Genomic DNA, 22,861 nt, shown 5'->3' with positions numbered 1-22,861 from the left:
ACTGGTTTACAGCCCCCAAGAAGAAAGAAAAGGAATCACTTATTCATTTAATATTTATTGAGGTATGTTATGGACCAAGCAGTGGGAGGGATGGAGAGAGAAATCAGATACAGTTCCTACCCTGAAGAAGCTGGTTCTATTGGGGGAAATATGTCCCCCCAACACATAACTACCCTCAGGGTGCTTGGTGCCCTCAGAGGTAGGCATATAATATGATTAGGATGGATGGATGGACAGATGGAAGGATGGATGGATGGGATGGATAAATGGATGGATGAAAGGATAAAGAGATGGATGAATGAATGGATGGATGGATAGATGGACGTACAGGGTGGATAGATGGATAGATGGACAGACGGATGGATGGGGAGAGAGGAAACAAGATGGGGCAGACGGACAATCAGAGATGGATGGGCGATTAAAGGGAAGGCTGGACAGGCCATAATGGAAGGCAGGGTGGAGGGGTGTCTAAGGAGGCATCTATAGGCATATAATATGATTAGGGCCCAGAGGAGGATATGGTCACAGAGGTACAGAGTGGCCCAAGAGAGCTCCCAGAGAATGGGTGTTGAGGTAGCACTTTGAAAGACCAGCAGGACTGGGAGGTGTACCCTCTAAGGTGGGAAGAAGGCGTTCAAAGCAGCAGGCACAGCAGAAGCAAAGGCCCGGGTGCAAAACACACACACACACACAGCAGATGATGACAAACGTGAGTCGCTCTGATTTCTGAAACTTGGGGTATATTGTGAGGGGAAAGAGGTGACAACAGCAGAAAATGAGAACACGAGAGGGACTCCGAGAGACCCTGGAGGTCACTGAAACAGCAAGAGAGAACAAGAAACCCTTAAAAATTTGATCCAGCTATTTAGTGGATCCAAACATGTGCAGTCAACAGGGGCATGAAAAGTCCTGAAGGGCATTTGTCGTGACATGGAGTTAGGTTTCCTTCTGCCTCTACTTGCTCCATATCTATCTCCAAAACAAATTCATCTCATTTTGGTTGCTCCAAAAACTGGTACCACAGAAAGAGATAATCTCATGGAGTGGAGGTGAGCAATGGGCTCTGGGGCAGGCAGACGTGGGTTCCAGTCCCCGGTCCACCAGTACCAACTGAGTGACTTCAGGCAAGCCATTGAACCTTGGGAGCCTCGGTTTCCTCATCTATTAAATGGGAAATAGTGGCACCCCCTTCATAGCACTGTAATCAATTACAGTAACTGTGGGAAGAAGTTCCACGCTGTGGCGACACTGCAGCTTGGCCAGTGTAACCTCCAAGGCTGTGCTTGAGGAAACAGAGGCCCAGAAAGGCAGTAACATGTCTAGGACCTCATGGCTTTCTGTGCTCTTTCAAAACCCAGACGTCCATTCAGAGCGGACTTTTCCATGATTTTCTACGATTCTATGAAGCTCTCCTACTTTCCCCACAGTTTCAAAAGAAGGAAACAAAATTGTTTATAATATCTTGCTTTATAGGCCGGGCGCCGTGGCTCACGCCTGTAATCCCAGCACTTTGGGAGGCCAAAGTGGGCGGATCGCCTGAGCTCAGGAGTTCGAGACCAGCCTGGGTAACACGGTGAAACCCCATCTCTACTAAAATACAAAAAATTAGCTGGGCATGGTGGCGTGCGTCTGTAGTCCCAGCTACTTGGGAGGCTGAGCAGGAGAATCGCTTGAACCCGGGAGGTGGAGGTTGCAGTGAGCCGAGATCGCGTCACTGCATTCCAGCCTGGGTGAGAAAGGGAGACTCCGTCTCAAATAATAATAATAGGCTGGATGCGGTGGCTCACGCCTGTAATCCCAACACTTTGGGAGGCCGAGGTGGGCGAATCACCTGAGGTCAGGAGTTCGAGACCAGCCTGACAAACATGGAGAAACCTCGTCTCTGCTAAAAATACAAAATTAGCTGGGCGTGGTGGCTCATGCCTGTAATCCCAGCTACTTGGGAGGCTGAGGCAGGAAAATCGCTTGAACCTGGGAGGGGGAGGTTGCAGTGAGCCAAGATCACATCATTGCACTCCAGCCTGGGCAACAGAGCGAAACTCTGTTGCAAAAATAATAATAAGAGGCCGGGCACAGTGGCTCACACCTGTAATCCCAGCACTTTGGGAGGCCGAGATGGGTGGATCATGAGGTCAAGAGATCGAGACCACCCTGGTTAACACAGTGAAACCCCATCTCTACTAAATATACAAAAAATTAGCCGGGCATGGTGGCGGGCGCCTGTAGTGCCAGCTACTCAGGAGGCTGAGGCAGGAGGATGGCATGAACCTGGGAGGTGGAGCTTGTAGTGAGCCAAGATCATGCCACTGCACTCCAGCCTGGACGACAGAGCAAGACTCCATCTCAAAAAAAAAAAAAAGTAATAATAATAATACCTTGCTTTATATTCCGCCTTAATCTGGCACCATTTGTCACCTGGGCACTCGACCCTGGCCCCACCTTGTCCCTTCAGACTCACCGTGTTCCATACTCAACTCAGCATCTAGCCCTCAAACCCATCTTCCCTATGTCCTCATCTCAGGAATGGCCCCTCTGTCCACCCAGTCAATAAGGCAGACCCGCAGGTACTGTCCTTGTCCCTTCCTGCTCCTCCCATCTCACAGGCCATCAGCCCCCAAGCTTCATGTCCCACGTCCAGCCTCCTGACTCTCTGCTGAGCCTCCCCGACTGTCCTCCTGGCCCCAGCTATAGCTCAAGCTTCGGCACCCCCAAACACCATCACTGCAGTCTCTTCTCTCCTCTCCACTCTGCCCCCACCCACTCCCAGAGAGTCTGTTTTTGTTTTTTGAGACAGGGTCTTCGTCTGTCACCCAGTCTGGAGTGCAGTGGCGCCATCACAGCTCACTTCAGCTTTGAGACCTCCCAGGCTCAAGCGATCCTCCTGCCTCAGCCTCCCGAGTAGCTGGGACTACAGGCACACAGTACCATACCCAGCTAATTTTTTATAGACATGGGGTCTCACTATGCTGCCCAGGCTGGTCTCAAACTCCTAGGCTCAAGCGAACCTCCCTCCTTAGTCTTCCAAGGTGCTGTGATAATAGGCATGAGCCTTCACGCTTGGCCAGAGAGTTTTTTATCCACATAACTGACCCTGGTCCTCTGCTGCCTCTCAAGGACAGCCTTAGCCCCTCTGCCTGGCATTTGAGGTCCTGGGTGGTTTGGCCCTACCTGCCTCACTGGCCTTGTCTCCAACACTCCCTTCATGCCAATGATACATACCAACCCTGCGAGCCTCTGACCTCTCTCCAAACATGCCCCTTGCAATGGGCTTGAGAATTATACAGACTCACATGAAAAGCCTGACCCCTGCTACTAGCTGGATGACCCTGGGCAAGCCATTTTTCCTCTCTCTGAGCCTCAGTCTCTTCATCTGCAAAATGGGGTGATAATCCTTGCAGGCAGGGAAGGGAGATGAAGGGCAAAAGAGTACACCAACTGCCCAGCACTGGGCCTGCCTATGCTAGACTCTTAGGAAGGATTCATGGGCCAGGGGCGGTGGCTCACACCTGTAATCCCAGCACTTTGGGAGGCCGAGGCAGGCAGATCACGAGGTCAGAAGGTCGAGACCATCCTGGCCAACATGGTGAAACCCCATCTCTACTAAAAATACAAACATTAGCCAGGCATGGTGGCAGGTGCCTGTAGTCCCAGCTTCTCGGGAGGCTGAGGCAGGACAATCGCTTGAACCCGAGGGTTGCAGTGAGCCGAGATCACACCACTGCACTCCAGCCTGGGCAACAGAGTGAGACACTGTCTCAAAAAAAAAAAAAAAAAGACGCATTCATGACCTTGCCCTTCTTTCTTGCTGAAATTCCATCCATTCAACTCTGCTATCCCCAAGCCTATCAGCCATCTCCAGTTCCCCCAGTGGACTGTGATCACTTCCACTCCTGCTGGGCTTACAACACCCCCCCCTCAAACCACATCTTGCAGAGCTGCCGTTATTTTCTCCCAGGAGGCTGCTGAGTTAACTTCCGCAGAGTGAATCAGATTTGCCCACTGAGAGTTACCTTATATTGAAGGATGTACCCCCAGAGGAAATGGAATCATATTAAGAGGAGATCCCTCTTATTGGGCCCCCACCGGGACCGGGCACAACTCATACCTTGCCATGGAGGCTTATAACACTGCTGTAAGATATTATCTCCACTTTCCACAGAGAGAAACTGGGGCTCAGAGAGGGGAAGCTGCTTTCTCAAGACCACACAGCAAGAAAGGGCCAAGCTGGTTTGTTTCTTTTTGATTGTTTGTTTTTGAGACAGAGTCTCGCTCTGTCGCCCAGGCTGTAGTGCAGTGGCATGATCTTGGCTCACGGCAACCTCCACCTCCTGGGTTCAAGCGATTCTCCTGCCTCAGCCTCCCAACTAGTTGGGATTACAGGCACCCGCCACCACGCCAGCTAATTTTTGTATTTTTAGTAGAGACAGGGTTTCGCCATGGTGGCCAGGCTGATCTCGAACTCCTGACCTCAAGTGATCCTACCTCAGCCTCCCAAAATGTTGGGATTATAGGCGTGAGCCACTGCACCTGGCCCAAGCTGGTATTTAAATTCAGTTTTGTCTGATTCCAAAGCAAAAGTAACTTGCTCTTTCTACCCTACCACAGCCTGTACTATACCTAGCACTTTGGGAGGTCAAGGCAGGAGGATCTCTTCAGCCCAAGAGTTCAAGACCAGCCCAGGCAACATAGGGAGACCCTATCCCTACAAAAAAATTAAAAATAAATTAGCCTGGTATGGTGGCGCACAGCTACTCAGAGGCTGATGCGAGAGAATCACTTGAGCCCAGGAGGTCAAGGCTGCAGTGAGCTATGATTGTCCCACTGCACTCCAGCCTGGACAACAGAGTGAGACTGTCTCAAAAAATACCTAAAAATGAATTAAGGCCGGGCGCGGTGGCTCACACCTGTAATCCAAGTACTTTGGGAGGCCGAGGCGGGTGGATCACCTGAGGTCAGGAGTTCAAAACCAGCCTGGCCAACATGGCGAAACCCTGTCTGTACTAAAAATACAAAAATTAGTCGGGTGCGGTTGTGGGCACCAGTAATCCCAGCTACTCAGGAGGCTGAGGCAGGAGAATCGCTTAAACCTGGGAGGAGGAGGTTGCAGTGAGCTGAGATGGCGCCATTGCACTCCAGCCTGGGCGACAGACAAAGACTCTTTAAAAAAAAAAAAAAAGAGGCCGGGCACCATGGCTCACGCCTGTAATCCCAGCACTTTGGGAGGCCGAGGCGGGTGGATCACAAGGTCAGGAGATCGAGACCATCCTGGCTAACACGGTGAAACTCCGTCTCTACTAAAAATAGAGAGCCCAGCTACTCGGGAGGTTGAGGCAGGAGAATGGCGTGAACCCAGGAGGCAGAGCTTTCAGCGAGCCGAGATCGCGCCACTGCACTCCAGCCTGGGCGACAGAGCGAGACTCTGTCTCAAAAAAAAAAAAAAAAAAGAAAAAGAAAAAGAAAGAAATAATTAAAATATATACCACACCACAAACATGGGTGGGGAGCTGAGGCAGAATGCTGTATATATTGCCACCGTGTATCTGGGGAGTTTCTATCTTAGTGTGTATTTCCCCCGTAAAATTCTTCTGGCCTAAGCACAATGGCTCACGCCTGTAATCCCAGCACGTTGGGAGGCCGAGCTGGGCAGATAGCTTTAGCCCAGGAGTTCGAGACCAGCCTGGGCAACATAGTGAAACCCCATCTCTACTAAAAATACAAAAAAGGCTGGGCACAGTGGCTCATGCCTGTAATCCCAGCACTTTGGGAGGCCGAGGCAGGTAGATCACCCGAGGTCGGGAGTTCGAGACCAGCCTGACCAATATGGAGAAACCCCATCTCTACTAAAACTACATAAAACTACAAAATTAGCCAGGTGTGGTGGCGCATGCCTGTAATCCCAGCTACTTGGGAGGCTGAGGCAGGAGAATCGCTTGAGCCCGGGAGGCGGAGGTTGCAGTGAGCTGAGATGGCACTATTGCACTCCAGCCTGGACAACAAGAGCGAAACTCCGTCTCAAAAAAAAAAAAAAAAAAAAAGCCAGGCATGATGGCACATGCCTGTGGTCCCAGCTACTTGTGGGGCTGAGGTGAGAGGATCTCTTGAGCCCAGGAGGTCAAGACTGTAGTGGGCCAAGATCACACCACTGCACTCCAGCCTGAGCAACAGAGCGAGGCCTTATCTCAAAAAAAAAAGAAAAAAGTTCTTCTGACACCAAAAATGACCCTCCCCACACAGAGCCCTGGGAATCTTCCTGAATACTTATCTGTCCCACTCGTTAGCTTACTAAATCCAAATTCTACTGACTTATCAAGGTCCAGTTTATTTGATTTATTTATTTAGGTTTTTTTTTTTTTTTTGAGACAGAGTCTTGCCCTATCACCCAGGCTAGAGTGCAGTGGTACAATCTGCCTCCTAGGTTTGAGCGATTCCCCTGCCTCAGCCACCCAAGTAGCTGGGATTACAGGTATGCGCCACCATCCCCAACTTATTATTTGTATTTTTTATAGAGGTGGCATTTCACCATGCTGCCCAGGCTGGTCTCAAACTCCTGGGCTCAAGCGATCTTCCCTCCTCAGCCTCCCAAAATGCTGAAATTACACGTGTGAGCCACTGTGCCTGGCCAAGGTCCGGTTTAAATGCCAACTTCTCTGGCCAGGTGCAGTGGCTCACACCTGTAATCCCAGCACTTTGGGAGGCCGAGGTGGATGGATCATGAGGTCAGGAGTTCGAGGCCAGCCTGACCAACATGGTAAAACCCCGTCTCTACTAAAAATACAAAAATCAGCCGGGCATGATGGCACGTGCCTGTAATCCCGGCTACTCAGGAGGGTGAGGCAGGAGAATCGCTTGAACCCGGGAGGTGGAGGTTGCAGTGAGCCAAACTCGCACCACTGCACTCCAGCCTGGGCGACAGAGCAAGACTCTGTCTCAAAATACACACACACACACACACACACACACACACACACACACACACACACTTTTCCTTGAAGTTTTCCTTCTAACAACAGTGATTCTTGCCTGTGCTTCTGTCTTAAATTTTACCTAAGGTTGTATCCAAACAATCCTAGTGGGATCTGGGGTCTTTGAGAGCAGGAAATGGGTTGGCTTTAGTCTCTGGAGCCTAGGATTGTATTTGTTGACTAAATAAAGGAGGCTGGCATGGTGGCTCATGCCTGTAATCCCAGCACTTTGGGAGACTGAGGCAGGAGGATCAGTTGAGGCCAGGAGTTCACGACCAGCATGGGCAACAGAGCAAGACCTCGTCTGTACAAAAAAAAAAAAATTTTTTTTTTGTTTAATTTACCAGGTGTAGTGGTGGGTGGGTGTGTTCCCAGCTACTTGGAAGGCTGGGGTGGGAGGATCACTTGAGCCTGGGAGGTTGAGGCTGCACTAAGCCGTGATCACACCACTATACTCCAGCTTGGCCTACAGAGCAAGACCCTGTCTCAATAAGTGAATAAATAAATAAGACCCTCCCCAGCCTCTTCCAGGTGTGCATTATGCTCCCCCGCCTTGGTTTTCATCATTCCGTCCTCCAAGCTGCCATTTCTAGTGAAATATCTGGACTTCCTCACTGGGAGACAGTGCTTTGGTTCATGTCTAGCCAGAGTGCTTCATGTATATTGGAAGCATGTAGGGAAGGAAGAATGGGTGGGTGGATGGATAGATGGAAGAACAGTTGGATGGATGAATGAAAAGATGGATGGGTAGATGGGTAAATGGATGGAAGATGGGTGGATGGAGGAATTAGTGAATGGAATTGTCAGTGGATGTGTAGATGGACAGGTGAGAAGATGGATGGATGGAGGAATGAGTGGATGGAATTCTCAGGAATTGTCAGTGGATGTGTAGATGAACAGGTGAGAAGATGGATGGATGGAAGAATGAGTGAATGGAATTGTCAGTGGACGTGTGGATGGACAGGTGAGAAGACGGATGGAGGAATGAGTGGATGGAATTCTCAGGAATTGTCAGTGGATGTGTGGATGGACAGGTGAGAAGATGGATGGATAGAAGAATGAGCAGATGGCATTCTCAGGAATTGTCAGTGGATGCATGGATGGACAGGTGAGAAGATGGATGGATGGAACAATAAGTGAATGGAATTGTCAGTGGATGTGTGGATGGACAGGTGAGAAGATGGATGGATGGAAGAATGAGCAGATGGCATTCTCAGGAATTGTCAGTGGATGCATGGATGGACAGGTGAGAAGATGGATGGATGGAGGAATGAGTGGATGGAATTCTCAGGAATTGTCAGTGGATGTGTGGATGGACAGGTGAAAGGGTGGATGGATGGAAGAATGAGGGATGACTGGAAGGATGGTAGGTAAAGAGATGGAAAGATCGATCTGTACATGTGGATGAATGGAAAGATGAAAGAATGGATGGATGGATCCAACGGAGGAAAGCAGATGCTGGAACATAATGAAAGCATCTGGGAAAACTGCCCAAATAGCACCATGCAAAGCCCCAAAGGGGAAAAATATTAAGAGGGGTAAAGGGGGCATGGGCCTTGGATTAGAGAGGGTGGATGAAGTGCCCAGGCCAGGAAAGGTGTCTAAGGTTGAACTGAGAGAGGGGGAAGACTGGAGGGTACAACTTTTACCCTTCACAAGGGCCTTCAAAACTATGGTCTCGAATTCCTCAGACCCATCCTCAGAAGAATAGACTGTCAGGAGCTCCTTCCGGGTCATAATCCTCTCCACCTGTGGAATAGCCAGTTCTGCATCCCTAGCCCGCCTCCATCCCCAACTCCTGTTGGGCCCTGTCCAAAGGGATGGAGGAGGCCATTCCCCTCCAGGACCTAATAGTCTATATGCCCAGCACCCTCTTCTCCCGGAACCTGGAAGTCCAGGCCCCCAGCCCCTCCTCCCTCAGACCCAGGAGCCCAAGTCCCCAGTTCCCTCCCATCTCAGGATCCAGAGTTGGGCCCCCAGTGTCATACCTGGGCCTGCAGGACCTCAAGGTCCCCTTTGGGAAAGAAACGCCTGATTCGATCTCGGGCTTCGCCTTGCCTGGCTCCCCCACTCCCTGGGGCCAGAGTGTCTTCCAGGGTCTCCGCCAGGCAGTCCGCAGCTCCCCCTGAGCCAGCCACGAGGAGACACGGGAGCTGAGCCTGGGTGGCGTTCTCTATGCGCTACAGGATAAAGGCATTCTTTATTCATCACGTCAGAAAAGGCAGGATATTCACCCTACCCGGAGTCAGACCCCCAGACCCTCCCTAAGACTCAGGACCCAGGAGTCCTGGCCCCCAACCCTCCTTCCCCCTTAGACCCGGGCATCCGGGCCCCTATACCGTCAACATCTTCTCATCACCATCAATCAGGAGGAGCAGGACAGGGATGTCAATTCCAGTCCCTGAGGCAAGAAGAGAAGGGGGCTTGATTACCTCCCATCAGCCTTTGCTGGAGATAGGAGAAAACCGCATTTCCCAGGAGTCCCTGGGGCAAACATCAGCCTTGTCCTAATCTTCTGTTCAGAGGCTCATTGGAATTGTCATTTCTTTTTTTACTTAATTATGTATTTATTTTAGAAATGGGGGTCTTGCTATGTTGGCCAGGGTGGTCTCGAACTCCTGGCCTCAAGCAATCCTCCCAACTTGGACTCCCAAAGTGCTGGGATTATAGGCATGAGCCACCACATCAGCCTAATTTCTGAAACAGGGTGTCACTCTATCGCCCAGGATAGAGTGCAGGGGCATGATCACACCTCACTACATCTTGATCCTCCTACTTTAGCCTTCTAAGTAGCTGGGACCACAGGCACACACCACCGTGCCCAGCTAACTTTTTAATTTTTGGTAGAGACGGGGGTCTTGCCATCTTGCCCAGGCTGGTCTCGAATTCCTGGACTCAAGGGATCCTCCCACCTTGGCCTCCCAAAGTGCTGGGATTACAGCTGTGAGCCAGTGTGCCCGGCCAGAATTGTCATGCCTTTGGACACTTCAGGAGGGAGCTAGATTTTGAAGACAGTAATGCTTAACTTCCCCAGGGAGGAGGGGGCTGAGGACCTAGACTCCTGAGTCCCTGAATGAGGCAGGTGTTTCTTGTATGAGTCAATCCTGTCATTGATTAACCATCCAGGAGCCAGAGGGAGTGAAAGTTCAAATAGAAAGTAAAGGAAATGGGAATAGAAAGGGCTATCTAACCACAATATAGATATTTACCAAAATCCAATTGCACCATAAAGATAGCACTATATCAACTCTACTTCCATTAAAATTAGAAACTAGGCCAGGTGCGGTGGCTCATGCCTGTAATCCCAGCACTTTGGGAGGCCGAGGCGGGTGGATCACCTGAGGTCAAGAGTTCAAGACCAGCCTGGCCAACATGGTGAAACCCCGTCTCTACCAAAAATACAAAAATTAGCTGGGAGTGGTGGCTCGTGCCTATAGTCCCAGCTACTCGGGAGGCTGAGGCAGGAAAAACGCTTGAACCTAGGAGGCAGAAGTTGCAGTGAGCTGAGATCACGCCACTGCACTCCAGCCTGAGCACAGAGCGGGACTCCGTCTCAAAAAAATAAATAAATAAATTAGAAACTAGACCACATTACCACTAACACTCTATTCATCCTGGAGTTTTGAGCTAACTCAATAATGCAAAAAAATGAAATCACTGAAGTGAAAATTGATTTTTTGGTTTTTGGTTTTTTGTAAAGCTGGAAGGGACAAAAGTACCTATTTGAAGAAAACATGACTTGTATTCCCAGAAAATTGGAAAACTCCACCAAAAATAAAAATAAAGATCAATAAGAAAATTTGGTAAGAGGATTGATACAAGAAAAATACACAAAAATCAAAAACTTTCCTCAAACCTAGTAATGTATCTTGTTCATGTTTTGATAAAATTATAAGATATTGGCTGGCTGGGCGCAGTGGCTCACGACCGTAATCCCAGCACTTTGGGAGGCTGAGGCAGGTGGACCACTTTAGACCACGAGTTTGAGGCCACCTGGGCTGCATGGCAAAACCCTGTCTCTACAAAAAACTTTAAAAATTAGCCGGAGCCAGGTGCAGTGGCTCACGTCTGTAATCCTAGCACTTTGGGAGGCTGAGGCGGGCGAATCACTTGAGGTCAGAAGTTCAAAAACAGCCTAGCCAACAAGGTGAAACCTCATCTCTACTAAAAATACAAACATTAGGCCGGGCGCGGTGGCTCACACCTGTAATCCCAGCACTTCGGGAGGCCAAAGCAGGCAGATCACAAGGTCAGGAGATCAAGACCATCCTGGCTAACACGGTGAAACCCCGTCTACTAAAAATACAAAAATTAGCCGGGTGTGATGGCACGTGCCTGTAATCCCAGCTACTCAGGAGTCTGAGGCAGGAGAATCGCTTGAACCCGGGAGGCGGAGGTTGCAGTGAGCCAAGATCGCGCCACTGCACTCCAGCCTTGGTGACAGAGTGAGACTCCGTCTCAAAAAAAAAAAAAAAAATTAGCTGAGCATTGTGCCACATGCCTGTGGTCCCACATACTCAGGAGGCTGAGGCGGGAGAATCACTTGAGCCCAGGAGGCAGAGGTTGCAGTAAGCTGTGATTACACCACTGCACTCCAGCTTGGGCAATAGAGAGAGACCCTGTCTCAAAAAAAAAAAAAAAAAAAAAAAAGAAAAGAAAAAGAAAAAGAAAATTATGAGATACCTGGGAATTAATTCATCCAGAAAGGTACAGGATATTTATGAGGAATCTTACAAATCTTATTTAAGGACAGGTCTAATAAATGGAAAAACTAACAGTAAGTCAACTTGTCACAAATTAACACATAAATTCAATACAGGCTGGAGAAAGAGGGGGGTTGAGGGGAAGTTTGGAGGTGTTTATCCTATTTTGAATAGAATAGAATAATTTTAAACTTCATATGGAAAAATAAGTGTCAGAGAAGAGCCAAGAAATTTTTCAGAAAGGACAGTGAGAAGGAGCTTTCACTAACATATATTAAAACATCTTTATTGATTGATTGATTGATTGATTGATTTACTTATTTACTTTTATGTTTGAGACAGGTCTCACTCTGTCACCCAGGCTGGAGTGCAGAGATACCTTCTCGGCTCACTGCAGCCTTGACTTCCTGAACTCAAGTGATCCTCCCACCTCAGCCTCCCCAATAGCTGGGACCACAGGCATGTGCCACCATGCCTGGCAATTTTTTTAAATTTTTTTAAATTTTTTTTGTAGAGATGGGGTTTCACTATGTTACCAGGCTGGTCTTGAATTCCTGAGTTCAAGTGATCCACCCGCCTAGGCCTCCCAAAGTGCTGGATTACAGGCGTGAGCCACCACACTTAGCCTTAAAACGTCTTTAAACTGCTGTAATCAAAGCATAGTTTGGCCCCAGGAATATAAAAGTAGAGAAATGAAAAAAAAAAAAAAAAAAAAAAACACAAAACAAAAAAACCAAAAAACAGATTTCAACAGATAAAGGATCTGAATACACAACCACAAGAATTTCTATTCAGCTAGGAAAGGATGGTTTATTTATTAAATGGTCATAAAGAAAACATAGCTTCTCATTTGGATGAACAGAAATACAGACTCCTGACCTCAAAATATGTAAAAATCATTTCCAGATGGATTAAAGGTTTAAATATAAAACTATGAGATATTAAAAGATGACTTAGGAGAATATTTGTCTTGGAGTGGGATGAGCCTTTCTAAGACAGGCAGCCAAGGGGTTATGAAAGAGACAAAAGCTATATCTAACCCCATAAAAATGATAGGACTTTTTACAGCAATAGACACTATATAAAAGTCGCTTTTTACATTTTGTTGCTGGGCGCGATGGCTTACGCCTGTAATCCCAGCACTTTGGGAGGCCAAGGTAGGTGGATCGCTTGAGCTCAGGAGTTCGAAACCAGCCTGGGCAACACGGCAAAACACCGCTTCTACCAAAAATACAAAAAATTAGCTGGGCGTGGTGTGGTGACGTGCATCTGTGGTTCTGGCTACTCAGGAGGCTGAGGTGGAAGGATCCCTTGAGCCCAGGAGGTGGAGGTTGCAGTGAGCCAAGATCACACCACTGCACTCCAGCCTGGGTGACAGAGTGAGACCCTATCTCAAAAAAAAAAAAAAAAAAAAAAAGACATTTTATTCAGCATCATTTGTAGTGTCAAACATTAGTAAACCTTAGATATCCATCAACTGGGAAATTTTTATTTATTTATTTTTTAAACTGTAATCCCATGAAAGATTAGATTGGGGAATTTTTTTTTTAAGAGGAAGTCTCGCTCTGTCACCCAGGCTGGAGTGCAGTGGCATGATCTTGGCTCACTGCAACCTCCGCCTCCCAGGTTCAAGTGATTCTCCTGCCTCAGCCTCCCGAGTAGCTGGGATAACAGACACGCGGCACCATGCCCTGCTAATTGTTTGTATTTTCAGCAGAGATGGGGTTTCACCATGTTGGCCAGGCTGGGCTTGAACCCCTGACCTCAGGTGATCTTCCTGCCTCAGCCTCCCAAAGTGCTGGGATTACAGGTGTGAGCCACCGCACCTGGCCTTAGATTGGGGAAATTTTTAAATAACAGATGGGGACAAGCACGGTGGCTCACGCCTGTAATCCTAGTACTTTGGGAGGCCAAGGTTGATGGACCACTTTAGCCTAGGAGTTCAAGACCGGCCTGGGCAACATAGGGAGACCTCCTCTCTACAAAGAATACAAAAATTAGCTCAGTGTGGTGGCATGTGCCTATTGTCCCAGTTATTCAGGAGGCTGAGGTGGGAGGATCACCTGAGCCTGGGGAGGTTGAGACTGCAGTGAGCCATGATCGTGCCATTGCACACAGCCTGGGTGACAGAGAGGCCCAGTCTCAAAAAAGAAAAAGCAGAGGGTACATCTTTACTACGGGAGATCATGCAGCAATTAGGAGAATAAGCAAGATAGAGAAGTTTGAACCTAAAAGGATGGTCATGAAAAATGTGTAGGCCAGGTGCGATGGCTCACGCCTGTAATCACAGCACTTTGGGAGGCCAAGGTGGGTGGATCACCTGAAGTCAGGAGCTCAAGATCAGCCTGGCCAACATGGTGAAACCCCGTCTCTACTAAAAATACAAAAATTACCTGGTGTGGTGGCGGGCATCTGTAATCCCAGCTACTCAGGAGGCTGAGGCAGGAGGCTGAGGCAGGAGAATTGCTTGAACCCAGGAGGCAGAGGCTGCAGTGAGCCGAGATCGTGCCACTGCACTCCAGCCTGGGCAACAGGGCAAAACTCCGTCTCAAAAAAAGAAAAAAATGCATCAAGCTGTCCACCTTCGTGCATTTTTCTGTATGTATGAGAAATTTCAAAATAAAGTCTGTTTGTTTGTTTGAGATGGAGTATTGCTTTGTCGCCCAGGCTGGAGTGCAGTGGCTTGATCTCGGCTCACTGCAACCTCCACCTTCCGGGTTCAAGCAGTTCTCTCACCTTAGCCTCCCAAGTAGCTGGGATTACAGGCACACGACACCACACCTGGCTAATTTATTTTTTATTCTTTATTATTATTATTATTATTATTATTGGTAGAGACAAGGTCTTGCTCTGTTACCCAGGCTGGTCTTGAATTACTGGCCTCAAGCAATCCTCCTACCTCGGCCTCCCAAAGTGTTGGGATTACTGATGTGAGCTAACTCACTCTCAGACAGAAGTTTTTAAAACCATGAATAATGACGGGGAAAGACACTTAACCATAGGTAATTCCCCAAATCTCGACCAGACCAAACTACTGGGATCCTGAGCGCTGGGGTTGCAGGTTGTGGGTCGTGGGTTGTGGGTCATGGGTTCGACCACTCACCTCCCACGCCCGTCTTCTGCTGTGAGATGTAGGACTCCAGGCGCAAGCGGAAGCGGTTCTCGCCCCCCAGGCAGCCGTGTGTGCCGTCGTCCACCAGGAAGAAGGCCGAGTAGTTGTAGTCCAGGGGAAACTGGACCCCGTCCTCCGGGTCACCGCGCCACCGGTACCTCGCAGGGAACGAGCCCTAGGGGAAAAATGGCCAGACCAGGGCGTCTCCTCATCAGGGCCAGAAGGACAAACACGAGCCCCTCCTCCTCCCTCAGACCCAGGAGTCCAGACCCCAGCCCCTCCTCCCTCAGACCCAGGAGTCCAGACCCCAGCCCCTCCTCCCTCAGACCCAGGAGTCCAGACCCCAGCCCCTCCTCCCTCAGACCCAGGAGTCTGGGCCCCCGGCCCCTCCTTCCTCAGGCTTCAGGAGTCCAGGCCTCCAGCCCCCTTTTCCAAGTCCCTGAGTCACACCTTGGGGTTGATGAGGGTGTCTCTATTCCGGACCACACCCCAGGGGGCCACACCCATGGCCACCACCTTGGTGCCCCCAGTGCTGGCCATCTGATGGTCCCGTACAGCCACACCAACATGCCGGCCGATGCCCGTGTGCAGACCCCCAGTGACAATCCAGGCTCCTACACAGACGCCGAGGAACATGCAGAGGCAGGGGGAGAGAAACAAAGAATAAGACAGAGACACACACACACACTGGGCGGCGGGGGAGGCCACCCACAGTCGTGGGGGAGATGGCAGGCAGGCCGAGGCCCAGGAGACAGCCCCCACCCACCCTCGGTCACCTGTGCTCTGGGCAGCCCGCACCAGCCCACGACGCAGCAGGTCCTGCAGCCAGGTCTGGAGGACGGGGCCCCCCGATCCCCCCAGCACTGACACCACCAGGTTCGGGGCACGGAAGCCCCATGTGCGTGTGACCAGACTATAAACTGTAGCTGGATCCGTTCGGTCAGAGAGCCGGAGGAACTGTGGACACATGGGAGCGGGGGACACAGGGAGGGGGACAGAGACCCAGAGAGATGGGGACAGAGACCCAGAGAGATGGGACAGAGACCCAGAGAGAGAGGGACAGAGACCCAGAGAGATGGGACAGAGACCCAGAGGGATGGGGACAGAGACCCAGAGAGAGGGGGAAACAGACCCAGAGAGAGGAAGACAGAGACCCAGAGGGATGGGGACAGAGACCCAGAGAGAGGGGGAAACAGACCCAGAGAGAGGAAGACAGAGACCCAGAGAGACGGGGACAGAGACACAGAGAAAAGGGGAAACAGAGACCCAAAGAGATGAGGACAGAGACCCAGAGAAAAGGGGAAACAGAGACCCAGAGAGATGGGGACAGAGACCCAGAGAAAAGGGGAAACAGAGACCCGGAGAGATGGGGACAGAGACCCGGAGAAACAGGGACAGAGACCCAGAGAGACAGAGACAGAGACCCAGAGAGACAGGGACAGAGACCCAGAGAGACGGGGACAGAGACCCAGAGAAAAGGGGAAACAGAGACCCAGAGAGATGGGGACAGAGACCCAGAGAAAAGGGGAAACAGAGACCCGGAGAGATGGGGACAGAGACCCGGAGAAACAGGGACAGAGACCCAGAGAGACAGAGACAGAGACCCAGAGAGACAGGGACAGAGACCCAGAGAGACGGGGACAGAGACCCAGAGAAAAGGGGAAACAGAGACCCGGAGAGACGGGGACAGAGACCCAGAGAAAGATGGACAGAGACCCAGAGAGACAGAGACAGAGACCCAGAGAGACAGGGACAGAGACCCAGAGAGACGGGGACAGAGACCCAGAGAAAAGGGGAAACAGAGACCCGGAGAGATAGGGACAGAGACTCGGAGAAACAGGGACAGAGACCCAGAGAGATGGGGACAGAAACCCAGAGTAAAGGGGAAACAGAGACCCGGAGAGACGGGGACAGAGACCCGGAGAAACAGGGACAGAGACCCAGAGAGACGGGGACAGAGACCCAGAGAGACAAGGACAGAGACCCAGAGAAAAGGGGAAACAGAGACCCGGAGAGACGGGGACGGAGACCCAGAGAAACAGGGACAGAGGCCCAGAGAGACAGAGACCCAGAGAGACAGAGACAGAGACCCAGAGAGAGGGGGACAGAGACCCAGAGAGACGGAGACAGAGACCCAGAGAGAGGGGGACAGGGACCCAGAGACAGAGGGAGACAGAGACCCAGAGAGATGGGGACAGAGACCCAGAGAGAGGGGGAAACAGACCCAGAGAGAGGAAGACAGAGACCCAGAGAGACGGGGACAGAGACACAGAGAAAAGGGGAAACAGAGACCCAAAGAGATGAGGACAGTGACCCAGAGAAAAGGGGAAACAGAGACCCAGAGAGACGGGGACAGAGACCCAGAGAAAAGGGGAAACAGAGACCCGGAGAGACGGGGACAGAGACCCAGAGAAAAGGGGAAACAGAGACCCGGAGAGATGGGGACAGAGACCCAGAGAGAGAGGGGGACAGAGACCCAGAGAGAGAGGGACACGGAGACAGAGGGAGACAGAGACAAAGAGACGCAGAGAGAACGGGACCTCCTCAGAGAGAAGATAGGTGGGGCGGAGGGGACAAAGAGAGCCAAGACAGGGATGGGCGGAGGGGGCCAGCGTTCAGGGCGGGCGTCCCGGCTCCCCTCTGGAGCCCCGAGCATGCAGCCCCCTGGTGCCCGGGCCCCGCCCACACAGGCCCGCCTCACATTGCTGTGCTTGCGGCCGGCCCCCGTGAAGTCCAGCTCTCCGTAGGCATCGGTGGGCTTCTCCGTGGTGTGTGCATCGCTGTCCCACACGGTCACCACGGCTGCCCCGAAGGCATCCTCCATGGCCACTGCGGGGTGGGCGGTCCGGGGGCGCCCACACTGGCACAAGGTCCCTCTGGGGGTGCGAGGGCGGAGCGTGAACCCAGGGCTGCCCCCCGACCCCAGCACCCTGTCAGCGTGTTCATGCTCCTGTAGAGGGGGCTGTCGACACTGAGTCCACACCCGCAGAGGCAGGCAGAGTCCACGCTGCCCCTGGCCCTGGCTCTGACGGCCTCGGGGAGAGACTGGAGCCGAGGACGGTCCCCTTTCCCCACGGGAAGGAAGCCAGTGAGTCCAGAAAGCCTGAGCAGGAAGAAGCAGGTCACTGTCACCTGAGGAGCCTCAAGTGGAAAGGCAGAGGGCCACTGGGGGTATCCTTGCCGTGCCCTGTGCCCCCATCCAAACACATGACGTTCAACACGAGAAAGAACATCCAGCGGGTAACTCAGGGAGAGCCCGCATGCTAGGGGCTGACGCGGCTGTGTGACTTTGGGCGAGCGGCTTCACCTCTCTGAGCCTAAATTTCCTCCTCTAATGAAAAGACAATAATAGCGCAGCCTACTCCACGGAGCTATGAGGAGCCAGGGAAAGAACGCAGTGTTTCCTGAAATGAGGCTCGCATACCAGTCCCAGCCAGAGGCAACGCGACACGAACTTCACACGGAGCTTAAAATAACCTTGAATAACGCAGTGAGAAAGTCATTCCTTTTTCAGTTCTCCTGACGACTGTCAAGGAGAGAGGCTCAGCCGGGTGCTAGAATATTTTTGAATGCCTAACCCTTTGCTACTCTTTTGAACAAGAAAAGCAGGCCTCGGGCTCAAAAAATGGAGCTGGCAACAGCCATCTAGCGAGTAGGGAAACACCTTTGTTTGCTTTTCATTGTCTTTGGCTTCTGTGTGGCTTGTTTCTTCCTCTCTGTGCCAAATGGAACAGGTTTCCATTTGGAAAGTTTCCACATATAAAACTTTCCCCCACCTAAAGAAATGCACAAGTCTCTCTTGCTTTCTAAAGGTGATTGGCACCTGAGTAAGTAACAGGGGTTTGGAGAATGAGAAATTCATTTGAAAATGTAGGGTCGGGTATGATGGCTCATGCCTGTAATCCTAGCACTTTGGGAGGCTGGGGCCAGAGGATCACCTGAACCCAGGAGTTCGAGACCAGCTGTGCAATATAGTCAGACCCTGTCTCTAAAACTAAATAAATAAATAAAATAAAATAAAATAAAATTAGCCAGGTGTGGCAGCATGTGCTTAGGAGGCTGAGGCAGGAGGATCACTTCAGCCTGGGAGATCAAGGCTGCAGTGATGCAGAGAGCTGTGACCACGCCACTGCACTCCAACCTGGGCAACAGAGTGAGACCCTGTTCAAAAAAAAGAAAAGGAAAGAAAAGCAAGCAAGCAAGCAAGAAAGAGGCCGGGCGCAGTGGCTCATGCCTGTAATCCCAGCACTTTGGGAGGCTGAGGCGGGTGGATCATCTGAGGTCAAGAGTTTGAGACCAGACTGGCCAACATGGGTAAACACTGTCTGTATTTAAAAAAATACAAAAATTAGCTGGTCGTGGTGGCGGGTGCCTGTAATCCCAGCTACTCAGAAGGCTGAGGCAGGAGAATTGGTTGAACCCAGGAGGCAGAAGTTGCAGTGAGCCATCACACTATTGCACTCCAGCCTGGAAGACAAGAGCGAAACTCCACCTCAAAAAAAAAAAAAAAAAAAAAAAAAACTAAAGAAAGAAAGGAAGGAGGGAGGGAGAGAGACAGAGAGGGAGGAAGGAAAGGAAGGAAGGAAGGGAGGGAGGGAGGGAGGGAAAGAGAGAGAGAGAAAGAGAAAGAGAGAAAGAAAGAAAGAGAGAGAGAAAGAAAAGAAAAGAAAGAGAAAGGAAGAAAGAAGGAGAAAAATGTATCTAAATTCTTTGTTCCAGATTCCAGGAGTTCAGATATCAGGGGAGACCTGTATTTACACAAACCTAGTGAGCAGATTTAAGAGCAATTTTACAGAAGGGATAGCAGAGGTGCTACAAGGATTTGGCAAAAGCCGTAAAGACACTAAAAGAACGGCTAACTGATCCACACATGGGATGAACCAAACACACTTAGGCCAGGTCCTGGCACAGTGAGAACTACAATAAAGTGTCTTCTTCCTTCCTGAGTCTACCTCCAGGGCCCTGGCATGCCTCAGTTTACCGACTTTGTCCGTTCACCCATTTCAGCTCCATCCTTGAATCCCCTAGTTCCCCTGCAGCTACTTCCAACACCTGCAGCTACTTCCCAGGAAGTTTGCTCTTCTGAGCAAAACTTCAAGGACGGCTGGGCACAATCCCAGCACTTTGGGAGGTCAAGGCAGAAGGACTGCTTGATCCCAGGAGTTTGAGAACAGCCTGGGCAATAGAGCGAGACCCCATCCCTACAAAAAAAAATTGTTTTAATTAGCCAGGTGTGGTGGTGCACGCCTGTGGTTCCAGCTACTCAGGAGGCTGTAGCAGGAGGATCACTTGAGCTCAGGAGTTCAAGGCTGCAATAAGCCATGATCACACCACTGCAGTCCAGGCTAGGCAACAGAGCAAGACCATGCCACTAAAAATAAGAAATAAGGCCGGGCATGGTGGCTCATGCCTGTAATCCCAGCACTTTGGGAGGCCAAGGCGGGTGGATCATGAGGTCAGGAGTTCGAGACCAGCCTGGCCAACATAGTGAAACCTCATCTCTACTAAAAATACAAAAATTAGCCGGGCATGGTGGTACGCGCCTGTAGTCCCAGCTACTCAGGAGGCTGAGGCAGGAGAATCGCTTGAACCCGGGAGACGGAGGTTGTGATGAGCAGAGATTGTGCCACTGCACTCCAGCCTGGGCAACAGAATGAGACTCTGCCTCAAAATAATAATAATAATAATAATAATAATAATAATAATAATAAAATAAAAGCTCTTCAGGGAATAGTCTGGAGCTTGTACTGTCCAATGTGATAGCTGCATGGGGTTCTTTGTAGCCATGGAGCTCTTTCTGTTCTAATAAGTTAAAATTAAATCAAATAAAAAATTCAGGTCAAGTGCAGTGGTTCATGCCTGTAATCCCAGAACTTAGGGAGGCCAAGGCGGGCGGATCACCTGAGGTCAGGACTTTGAGACCAGCCTGGCCAACATGGTGAAACCCTGTTTCTACTAAAATACAAAAATCAGCTTGGCATGGTGGCGGGTGCCTGTAGTCCCAGCTACTCGGGAGGCTGAGGCAGGAGAATGGCATGAAACCGGGAGGCGGAGGTTGCAGTGAGCCAAGATCGCACCACTGCACTCCAGCCTGGGCGACAGAGCGAGACTCCACCTCAAAAAAAAATTCAGTTTCTCAGGTACAATGGCCATATTCCAAGTGCCCAGTAGCCCCCTGTGGCCAGGACTGCCATATTGGATGTAGACATAGAACGTTTCCAAAATCGTGGAAAATTCTGACATTCAGTGCTAGGAGCCATTCCTTCCGCACAGCTTGCCTCCTACACTCTTTCCTCGGTGGAGCCACAGAAACTGAAATAAATTGTTTTTTTGTTTGTTTGTTTGTTTTGTTTTGTTTTGAGATGGAGTCTCGCTCTGTCTCCCAGGCTAGAATGCAGTGGTACGATCTCAGCTCACTGCAACCTCTGCCACCTGGGCTCAAGCGACTCTCATGCCTCAGCATCCTGAGTAGCTGGGATTACAGGCATGTGCCACAGTACCTGGCTAGTTTTTGTATTTTTAGTAGAGATGGGGTTTTACCACATTGGCCAGGCTGCTCTCAAACTCCTGACCTCAAGTGATCAGCCTACCTCGGCCTCTCAAAGTGCTGGGATTACAGCTGTGAGTCACTGTGCCTGGCCTGAAATTGTTCTTGATAAAAATCATCAGTTTCCTGCCTGGCTCCATATACAACAGCCCTTATTCAGGTTTCATCTGACTGTATCACAAGTGGCCCTGGCCACAACTGAAAGGCTCTCATTCTGGAAAACCTCTCCTTGGCAGGATACCCCTGCCCCTCTGGCCTTCCTCCCCGCCCCGGCTGCTTCATGCCTGACTTGTTTGTGGCTTTCTCTTGCTTTTCACCTCCCTTGAGTGTAGGTGTTCCCAGTGCAAGCCTTCCCTACATGATTCTCAAACCCAATGTGTGCAGAGGCCAGTCAAGTAACTCAACAGAAAGAAGTAGCCAGGGCCAGGCGCAGTGGCTCACGCCTGTAATCCCAGCACGTTGGGAGGCCCAGGTGGGCAGATCACTTGAGGTCAGGAGTTCGAGATCAGCCTGGCCAACATGGTGAAACCTTGTCTCTACTAAAAGTACAAAAATTAGCCAGGCGTGATGGTGGGTGCCTGTAATCCCAGCTACTCGGGGGGCTGAGGCAGGAGAATCGCTTGAACCCAGGAGGCAGAGGTTGAAGTGAGCCGAGATCGCACTACTGCACTCCAGCCTGGGCGATAGAGCGAGACTCCGTCTCAAAAAAAAAAAAAAAAAAAAAAAAGAGGTAGCCGGGTATGGTGGCTCTCGCCTGTAATTCCAGCACTTTGGCAGGCAGAGTGAGGTCGGAGGCTCACTTGAGTCCAGGAGTTGGATACCAGCCTGGTCTGGTATCAAAGGGAGACCCGGTTTCTACAAAAAATTTTAAAATTAGCCAGGCATGGTGGTGCATGCCTGTGGTCCCAGCTACTCCGGAGGCTCATGTGGGAGGATCGCTTGAGCCCAGCAGGTCAAGGCTGCAGTGAACCATGATCGTGCCACTCCAGCCTGGACAACAGAGCAAGACCCTGTCTCAAAAAAAAAAAAAAAAAAAAAAGAGAGAGACAGAAGACAGATATTTTTAAATGCTCTTCTAAACACACACACACACACACACACACGCACACAATTGGCTATAGAATTGCCAGTTTGCAACTCCCCTGACTTTACACGTTGTTTTCCCTGTGACGTCTTACCTACTTCCAGTTTCAATTACCAGCTACAACTCGGACCTCTCAGATTCTGGACATTAGTCCAGACCTTTCCCAATCTCAGTCCCCACATGCCCCTCGGTCCCCCTAGGCCGCTCATATGCACAGATTCCCACATCGTACTCAGCGACATTTCCCAAACCTGCTTGCCCTCCTGAGCTCTCCATCTCAGGGACAGCCCCACTGTGTCCCAGTCAGCAGACCATACGTCCGGGAGCCATCCACCGATGGTGGCACCCCCTCTCTCCCTCATCACCCTCATCAAGCCCCAAGCTCTGCCTTCCTGTCCCCTGAGTCTTTGCCCCATCCCCTCCTCTCTGTGTCCCGAAAGCCCTGACCTGGCT

General features: G+C 50.6%; 1 protein-coding gene across 6 annotated transcripts in view; it reads right to left on the bottom strand.

The window, feature by feature from the left end:
* TRPM4 (transient receptor potential cation channel subfamily M member 4) overlaps positions 1–22,861 on the bottom strand; it is a 56,166-nt gene that overhangs the window by 30,211 nt on the left and 3,094 nt on the right. For 4 of the 6 annotated variants that reach the window (XR_002940691.2, XM_054673955.2, XM_024351548.3 and 1 more), the window contains exons 3-9: positions 17,479–17,653; positions 15,554–15,734; positions 15,228–15,391; positions 14,769–14,952; positions 9,302–9,363; positions 8,951–9,142; positions 8,612–8,711 (exon numbers count right to left, since the gene is read on the bottom strand). Coding sequence is in view for 4 of the 6 variants with exons in the window: in XM_054673955.2 (XP_054529930.1) it covers positions 8,612–8,711; positions 8,951–9,142; positions 9,302–9,363; positions 14,769–14,952; positions 15,228–15,391; positions 15,554–15,734; positions 17,479–17,653 (1,058 nt within the window). In the remaining 2 variants the exon portion in view is untranslated. Of the gene's footprint in view, positions 1–8,611; positions 8,712–8,950; positions 9,143–9,301; positions 9,364–14,768; positions 14,953–15,227; positions 15,392–15,553; positions 15,735–17,478; positions 17,654–22,861 lie in introns of those variants that run through there. The other 2 variants (XM_063800805.1, XM_054673957.1) reach the window with 2 other exon arrangements.

Source organism: Pan troglodytes, chromosome 20 (assembly GCF_028858775.2).
Source record: "Pan troglodytes isolate AG18354 chromosome 20, NHGRI_mPanTro3-v2.0_pri, whole genome shotgun sequence".
NCBI lineage: Eukaryota > Metazoa > Chordata > Mammalia > Primates > Hominidae > Pan > Pan troglodytes.
This window is presented reverse-complemented; position numbering and strand designations above follow the sequence as displayed.